The sequence below is a fragment of the Anser anser genome (genome assembly GCF_964211835.1).
Source record: "Anser anser genome assembly, chromosome: 5".
NCBI classification, from domain to species: Eukaryota; Metazoa; Chordata; class Aves; order Anseriformes; family Anatidae; genus Anser; species Anser anser.
Genome location: NC_139725.1, coordinates 54,664,837 through 54,673,684, shown reverse-complemented (window position 1 = coordinate 54,673,684; position 8,848 = coordinate 54,664,837). Strand labels below are relative to the sequence as shown.

Sequence of the window (8,848 nt, the reverse complement as noted above, 5' to 3'; positions counted from 1 at the left end):
ATATAAGAGGTACACTGACAGATGCTATAAAGCAAATTCATCCTCACTCATCATTGAGATACTGTCACTGAACAATCACTGAGAATTTACTGAGCATCTAGGTGCCCTTTCTTTGTGATAGGTAGTACACTCTCACCCTCATTATTAGTGTAATTATTAATAATAATTAGATGCTGCTCCACTGACTCCAGAAGACATGCATTCACATGCACCAAGTCTAACCTGAGGTCTCTTTGAAGTCTTGACAGAATAGCAGAGAGAAAGTGACTTTGTATTATATTCAATACATACTTATTCACTATTTTATCAGGACCTAAGGATGTATTAATTATATATTAAATCTCCTTTGCATAACAGTAGAAGCATTTTCTTCTATGGCAGATGTCCATATTTGCTTCTAATAGGATATTAAAATACCAAATATTATAACAACCCCAAATGCTGTATGCTGGTTATCACAGCAATCATGTGAGGTGTGGTAGCCATAATTGCTTACCAAAATCACAAAGTGGTTGAGGTTGGCAGGGACCTCTGGAGGCCACTTGGTCCAGCCCCTGCTCAAGCAGGGCCACCCAGACCAGGCTGCCCAGGACCATGTCCAGGCAGCTTTTGGAGATCTCCAAGGAAGGAGACTGCACAACCTCTCTGGGCAACCTGTGTCAGTACTCTGTCACTTGCACAGTACAGAAGAGCTTCCCAGTCTTCAGAAGGAACCTCTTGTGTTTCAGTTTGTGCCCATTGCCTCTTGTCCTGTCACTGGGCACCACTGAAATGAGCCTGGATCCCTTCAGATGTTCATACACATAGATGAATTCCCCCCGAGACTTCTCACATCTAGGCTGAGAAGTCATAGCTCTCTCAGCCTTTTCTCATAGGAGAGATGCTCCAGGCCCTTAATCATTTTTTGTGGCCCTTTGCTGGACTCCTTCTGATAGCTCCACGTCTTGTACTGGTGGGGGGCAGAACGAGACACAGTACTCCAGGTGTGGCCTCACCAGTTCTGAGCAGAGGGGAAGGATCACCTCTCTTGAACTGCTGACAACCCAGGATAATGTTAGTCTTTTTTTGTGGCAAGGACACGTTACTGAATCATGTTCATCTTGGTGCCCAGCAGGACCCCTGAATCCTTTTCTGCAGAGCTGCCTTCCAGCTGGGTGGCCCCCAGCATGGTTACCTGGCCTTGTTCCTGCCATGGTGCAAGGACTTTGCACTTCCCCTTGTTGGACTTCACGTGGTTACAGCCCATTTCTCCAGCCCGTCCAGGTCCCACTGGATGGCAGCACAACCCTCTGGAGTGTCAGCCACTCCTACCAGTTCTGTGTCTCAGCTACTGCTCTGTTTTGTTCTTCATGGGATGATTTCAAAGGGAATATAAAATATGGCCATAAAATATACAGACCTTGTTTTGAAAATATATCCCCAAGACACTTGTCCACCAACTAAGATCAACAGAATAACAGGAAATACATTGTAGCTGCTTAGCAGATACCTTACAGCACCTATTAATATTTATAGTGAAAAGAACATGACTGGCACTCTCTGAGAAAAACAGTGATATAACAGTGTTGAAGGTGGGGAATTTCTCCTGTGTAAGTGCTGTCTTCCTCCTGGAAAAGCACAGCAGTGAGGAAAAAAAGGAAAAAAAAAAAGAAAAAAAAAAGAGAGAATTTTTTATTTTTTTTAATTTTTATTTTTATTTTATTGGGGTAAACCTCTGTCCAGGCACTCCGGATGGGATAACAGTGCCACTTTGTTGGTATTTGTAACAGAACAATTTTCTCTCCCTCTTTCTTTGTCATTCAGGTGTCACTTATTAAGAGGCATTTCCGAAGGAATGCTGATGGTCTGTCCTGATGGTCACTGCTACCATGACGTTATTCTCGTGACAGCATTGAAATGCTATCTGTTGAAATGTTCCTTACAGGAACATCAAGAACAGATTTACTTTGCTATGTTTGAGAAGGCTGACATTTCCACAGAGCAGCATTGCTCATTTGCAAAACTGAGACTGCTTTCTAAAGGTCTGTACACATCTCAGAGCTCCCGCAGGACAGCAAAGTACCAAGCCTAGCCCTGACCAAAAAGCTGACACTTTACGGTAGGACACCCTCCAGCTGCTGGAACACAGGAAAGCACTGAAGGGAAAGTAAAACATTACCAGAGAGACGACCAACTTCATTACATTTTATCCATCTGTGCTGAAGGACTAGAGTAGGAGTCTTCGTTGATGTCCTAATACATAAGAAAAGCTTCGAGCAGATCTTTTCATCCAGATTTTGTCACATACCAAAATGCACTTATCTATTAAGTATTTCATGCTGTATCAACCTATCAAAACTCTTTTCACCCCACTCATAATAACAGGCACAGGGACCAGGCAATACCAGGGAGCTTTGAAAGTCACACCTTACATTTTTGTGGGTCTGTGAAGATATGAGGGATATTGCAACTGTCATAGATAAATATTAATAGATAGAGAAGGTTCCAGACTCCCTTGGAAAGAGTAGGTACCCAATTCCTTCATCAGGAGGGATCTGAGTAGGAGGCAGTGAGGCCCATGCTAAATTCGGGCTAGGAGCCACAACCATGAGCGCTTGCATCCCCCAACATGAGTATCAGCACTGTGCAGCACTGGAGTCACCCAGCAGTACTAATTTGGTCTGACTCAGACGTGGGCACATGATTGCAGTTCTGGCAAATTAGTCAGACACCATGCACTGTACTCTTTCAGGCTGGCTCTGCGCCAAGGGAGGAGGCCAGGGCAAGACGCATTGAGCTGACTCAACAAAAATTCCTGAACAAAGATGCACGACATTTTGGATCGAGCTTCAGCAGCCCTCAGCCCAGCTGTAAGCTGTTGGCATATCAATAACCCCATTAACTTGATCTGTTACTGAGTTTTAGGAGATAGGTTGTTAGCACCTGCAGAACAGAAAGCTGTGCCAAAAGGAGAGAGAGGAGAGGTCACCAGCACTGTGGACGAGCAGGAGAAGAAAGCATCCTAGAGATGCCAGGCACAGAGGGTTCTGCAGAAGGTGGCTATAAGTAAAATAAGCATCTCTATTTGTAACTTGTAATCACAGCATTGATATTATGATGGCTGTCCTCCTTTCAGCCCACTCCATCATTTATAATCACTGCTGAAAAAATGACCGCCTGACTGCAACTGGAGAGTTCAAAGTTGCACTTGCCAGTACTCAGCAGTCCTTTTAATGCAGTTATCCAGCACTACCATGCCACATCTTCCAGCTGCACTGTTTTCCCCAAGCTGGTCTCAGGGTTAAGCCTCTGCTCTGTTGTTGCCAAAACTGCACCACAGTCATATCTGGCTGAAGCCCTAAACTTTCAAAGATGGGGACACAGAACATGTGGTCAATACAGAAAAGCCTTTCAGGGTCCAGTCCACCTCGTTTTGCCACAGTGGGGCAAACTGCTCTTTGCTCATGTCAACAACACTGATTTTAAGAGAAAGATGCTAACAGAAACTGGTGAAGAAAACTGAGACTAGCCTTTCTTTCTCATTCCCAATCCTCCACAGCATGGATGAGATGGCTGTAACTTTGGTGTCTAGCTCCTGGCCTATGTAATATACATTTGGACTGAGGTGAATTCTACAGTTCAACAAATCCAAAATATATTTTTAAATCTTACTTGGTCAGATACAAAGTCTGGAAAATGTCAGCCCAAAAGCTTCAGTAACTAGAATAAAAGGAAACCATAATTCAGTCAATTCAGCATTACTTAATGCAATGGAAAATACTGTTTCCAAAGCCTGAATCTGTTGCCTTTTTATGAGTTCCTGTCTGTGCTGAAGCCTATAAATCCTAGATTGGGCAATCTTGCCTGAACTGCAAAATATATTAAGCCAAGTTCAGTTTGGTTAGGCAAGGGCAACATGCATTGAAATCAGACTTAGAGCAAAAAGGGGTCCCACAAATCAGCTGCCCTGGCATTGATGACAACTTTTCATGCAAGGATTGATAAAATCTTCAATACAAAGTTATATGGAAGATTAAGTCTGTACTCAGAGGACCTGGACCCTTCAAAAGCATGAAACAATTTAGAAAACTGAGGGGATACATTTTCCCCGGGTATTTAGGTAGTTGGAGATGCCAATATAGCACTTGTCTACCTCATTACGCAGCTAAATACCTTTGAAAATGTAATCTTCAGTCACGCTCTCAAAGGAGACAGATTTCTAGAGGTGCACAGATGTCCAGGAGGTTTACCAAGTGCCTAGCTGTTTAGTTCCCATTAAAATCAATGAGAGTTAAGGGCCTCGTATAAAACCATGTCGATCTGCCTAATTAAAAAACATAGCCCCTAAGATCATGCGTCTTGTTCAAACCAGTGAGGTTGCCACTCCTGCAAGCTCTCCAAGCTACACTTTGGCTTTCCATGACAGAATCCCCAGGCAGCCAGCAAGAGCACTGGTGAACTGATCAAAGGGGAAGAAAACAGGAAAGTTTTGAGCCTACACCAGGCTCCAGGCTTGTAACAGCAGGGAGCAGCCAGTCCGTAGAAAAGCTGATATTAAAACAGTCTAGGCCAGTGACCCCTCAATCATATCTTCACTGTTTAAAGCAAGATATGGGTTCACTTAGACCATTTTAGAAAGTGTTTTTCTTTAAACAGCGATTTAGGATGAGTTGCCACTTCCAATGTAATCACCCTTTTTTATATAATATAGCCTGGTGCTTTGCAGCTGGATAATTAACCTTGATATTCGTTCAGACTTCAAGACACAATGCTCCCATCGCTGTCAATTAGCTGACAATGCCGAGCATGTGTTGATGGAAGATTTTTGTGTGACCCCAGCAATATGGCATTTGGGAAACTTCAGTAGCTAACATGATCAGCCTGCTGGAGAAAATCCTTCACAAATTACTCTAACAATTTTAGAATGGAAGGTGAGATTGTGAATTTGTCACTGGAGTAGTTTCACAAAACAAAACAGATGTACATTGAAGTTTACCCTACTTTCTGTTATTGAGAAGCTGCTTTTTAAAATATCACTCCAGATAATTGGCAAGCCTCCTTTTTATCATGGTCTCATACAGCACAGAGAAGATACCTTGATCTGAGATACAGTACGCAGAACCTACCATACTTTTCATTACTAATGTAAAGCTGGAGGCAGGGTTATAAATGATCATTCTTTTTTTTTTTTTTTTTTTTTTATACGAGGTGGTGCAACAAACGCTGCAATATGAAACTGGGACACAAGGGGGAAGGTCCAGTGGCACTTTACTTTTCCTGCTGAATTTTTGCATTTATAATAAAGAGTTACAACTTTACGGTAACAAGATTAAATTGGCGGGCAGAAAGAAGCTTGAATCAGATTATTTTCCTATTATTCCAGTGGGTCACATTCTGCTAGTGCCTGTGCTAACCCCGCAGTCAGGCAAACATTCATCTTGAGAAATGAACAACCACATTCAGGACTTTTAAAGCAGCCAGAACAGTCAACAGCTAAAAAGAAATTGGCTCAGGCACAGCTACTTTCCTCTTTAAACATTGTTCTTCCATCCCAATGAGAATGGGAGCTAATGGCATAACTGAAACATTCTTGTAGCAAAAGCCAAGAGCAGCCTAAGTCACTTCTAGGTTAGAAACCCTGGCTTCCATCAAACAAGGAACAGATGAAGCTGAACTGAATCCTTTTTCACACGCTAGCTAGAGCCTGTTGTGAAGGTACCTAGTGTGAGTTTAATTTGACCTCTGTGTTTTCAAAGCACATCACCTTATCTGCTGAGAGAAAATAGCAAAAAAAAAAAAAATTAAAAAAAAAGATATTGATCTGTTGTGCTTTCCCCTAGGTTTGAGAATGACATCAAGCTTTGGGCATTTTACTGAAATATTCTGACAGTATAAAAAATACTGACTACTCCATTTTCTTCATAGGGTCAACATTACGAAGAGGAAAAACGGGCTTTGAGCCATGAAATAATTGCACTCAATAATCACTTAATAGAGGCCAAGGTGACGATAGATAAGTTGTCAGAAGACAATGTAAGTATTTAATTATGAATACATCTTGAGGTTATACTCAGAAGTAAATTAGGCAATACACTTCCTATGTAGTTATAGAATAATTTCTTAATGTTTACATTAAATGTAACGTTACCTACAGTTAAAGTTCATGTTTGATGTTCTCACCATTTTGTAATTTTGACTCTTCTAAAGTTAAGGGGCTGGAGTGAATCTTTTCACTGACACTTTTTTTCCTTATGTCTAACCAAAACCTGATTAAAAATATATTCTAAAAAATGGAAATATTTCCACAATGAATTTGCCATTGGTTTTGGTCTAGTACAGCAGACAAGTAGAAGCGCATGCTCTGAGCTACTGCATGAACATGTCTCAAGTGAGGATTCATCATAAGGCTTGTAGGCACGGTGTACAACCCAACATTTCCCACAGTTCCTCTAATCTTTCAGTATTTGCTCACTGACACGTGTTGCCCAGCATGAGAGAGCTCTGCTAGTAGTGAATAAGATTGACCCAACCTGGTCATTCAGATTATCACAGAGGGAGCCAGGTTTTCCCTAGCTATGGTTCACATTTAACACTTTACCTATCTCCGTGAAATGAAACAGGGTATATATTTTGTGATTGTCACCCTGCATCTCATTAAACAGTGCTGGAACCTGGCATGTGTTCTGCAGCTGGCAACTGAGCTCATGAAATCCTTCCAGGGACAAACCTAATATAGACAGCAAAGAAAGGAAAGTTGCAGACATTTAGTTCATTGTTGTGCCATTCCCTAGACACTTAGTAAAAAAAAAATCACCTACAGAAGATGTGTTTCTGTTAATGCTTTAACACATTGCCATCTTCCCATATTTCACAAGAAATCAAAGCAGGGGTCATCCGATGCAATTAACACGTCTGTTGATGTGAGTTGTGCCTATGTGATTAACCAATGCAATTATCCAATGCAGAGTCCACAGTATGATCTTTTATCTCTACAGAAACCGTTGAAACAATAGATACTTCATAATTCCACTATCTGTAACTAAATGAACTTGGTAAATTCAATGGGCTAATTTTGGGTTTTGGAAGCACACCTATAAATCCAGACTAATTTCAGCTGAAATCAGTAGAGTTAATTCATATTTAAAATGGAAGTGAAAGAAATGGTAAAGCTTTCATAATAAGAATTCATGCATTATCTCTACTTCATGAAGTCAGGTTTGAGCCCACATCTGAAGAATTGTTTTCAATATTGATAGTTTTTTAAAGGCAGATTAGACTGACCTGGAATACAGAGTACTCTTCCAAGACATCAGAATTATTGTGAACCGTGCTGAATATTACATTACAGTACAGAAGCCTCAAATATAAGTGCTTCACACTTGATGTCAATTCACAGACAAAATTCTGCCCTTAGTTATGTGGTGCAATTAACAAAAGTAAAGGATAAATTCCAAATTTTAAAATAAAGAAATATGAAACAATCCATTAATATTATGTCTAATAAGAAGAGAGGGTGTTAAACTGAAGACTCCCACCAGGGGAGAACATGTTTTTCCTGCCAGTATTTCTTCCTCCAACTTTATTTCCCCCTATTCCATTGGTGAACACATAAAATGATGCTTTTGATGCAAAACTATATTTAAGAGAATGGAAAACACTTTGGAATTAGGATCTGATTATTGTTTTGCTTGCCACAGATGTGGCTAGTTACCATCCAGGTAAGTATTTAAGACAAAGTCTGTCCAGTCACACAGTGTGCCCTAACATGTTGAGAACAACATACATATGGCACATCCAAATCACATGTAATTTTTTTGGTAGTAATTTTTAAAGTAGCTAAAAATAAAGTGCCAGAAATGGTTTTTCTACTCTCCATGACAACCACTTCACAGAAACAGAGCCCCAAAGCTTTTAAAGAAAGTATTGGATTTTGGAGTGATTTCATTTTTGTGCGCCGTAAGGGACCTGGGGTACTTGTCTATGCTATCCATTCTACAGCAATGTATTATGCATTTAATGTGCATGTAACGTGTCAGAATCACATGCATGTGCAACAGATTTTGCTTCTAAGTTGAATTCCTGGATTCCTACTGCATCTATTTTAAGGAATAAAGATAATGTGTACTAACATAGAATTTAAACCTACATAACTGAAATCTATCTCCCCAGTACATTTAAAGCAGAAAGTAGCATGTTTAATGTTCACACAGACACAGACAGACACACACACACACAGAAAAAGTTTCTAAGGGTCCTTGAATATGAAGACATAAATAAACTAATATTCATGAGAAAAATACATTTACCCACATGCCTCACAGATTCCCAGGAACATCTTGTTGAGCCTGTTATTGCAGAATACATTTAAAATTATATTTCTAAACAGAGAGAATTTCTGTCTGTCCTTTTCAAAGAAAATGTATCCATAAAGGAACAAGTAAAACAGTAAAAATGCACATGCGATGAAATAATATTAGCACCAGAAAAAAATCCATATTTAACACTTTTTTCTTATAAATATTTTCTAATTTTTACAGGTTAACATGGCTTAGTGTCCACAGTCATTTATGCTTTGTCTGTCTCATCTAATCCCACCTATAAAGTCAAATTGTGAAGCCAACTTAATTTTTAATGGCACCTTGATCAGAAGCAACATATAACTCTTACCTCCAGGGACCCAAAGAAACTGGTTGAAGGACACAGTAACAACCATGTATATTCAATTAAATTAAGGTGAAAAATGAGTTAAGGGCAAATCCCTGTACTGAATTTTCACATTAGATAGGCTGTGGGAGCCATTCAATACAAAAATAATTTAACTGGCCTGCTAAATTCTCTTTTTCCCTTTGTAAAATTCTCATGATAGTTT

General features: G+C 40.0%; 1 protein-coding gene across 4 annotated transcripts in view; it reads left to right on the top strand.

The window, feature by feature from the left end:
* BEGAIN (brain enriched guanylate kinase associated) overlaps positions 1–8,848 on the top strand; it is a 161,298-nt gene that overhangs the window by 146,434 nt on the left and 6,016 nt on the right. For all 4 annotated transcript variants that reach the window (XM_083840129.1, XM_083840128.1, XM_083840127.1 and 1 more), the window contains one exon: positions 5,905–6,012. In XM_083840129.1, the coding sequence (XP_083696255.1) occupies positions 5,905–6,012 (108 nt within the window). The remainder of the gene's footprint in view (positions 1–5,904; positions 6,013–8,848) is intronic.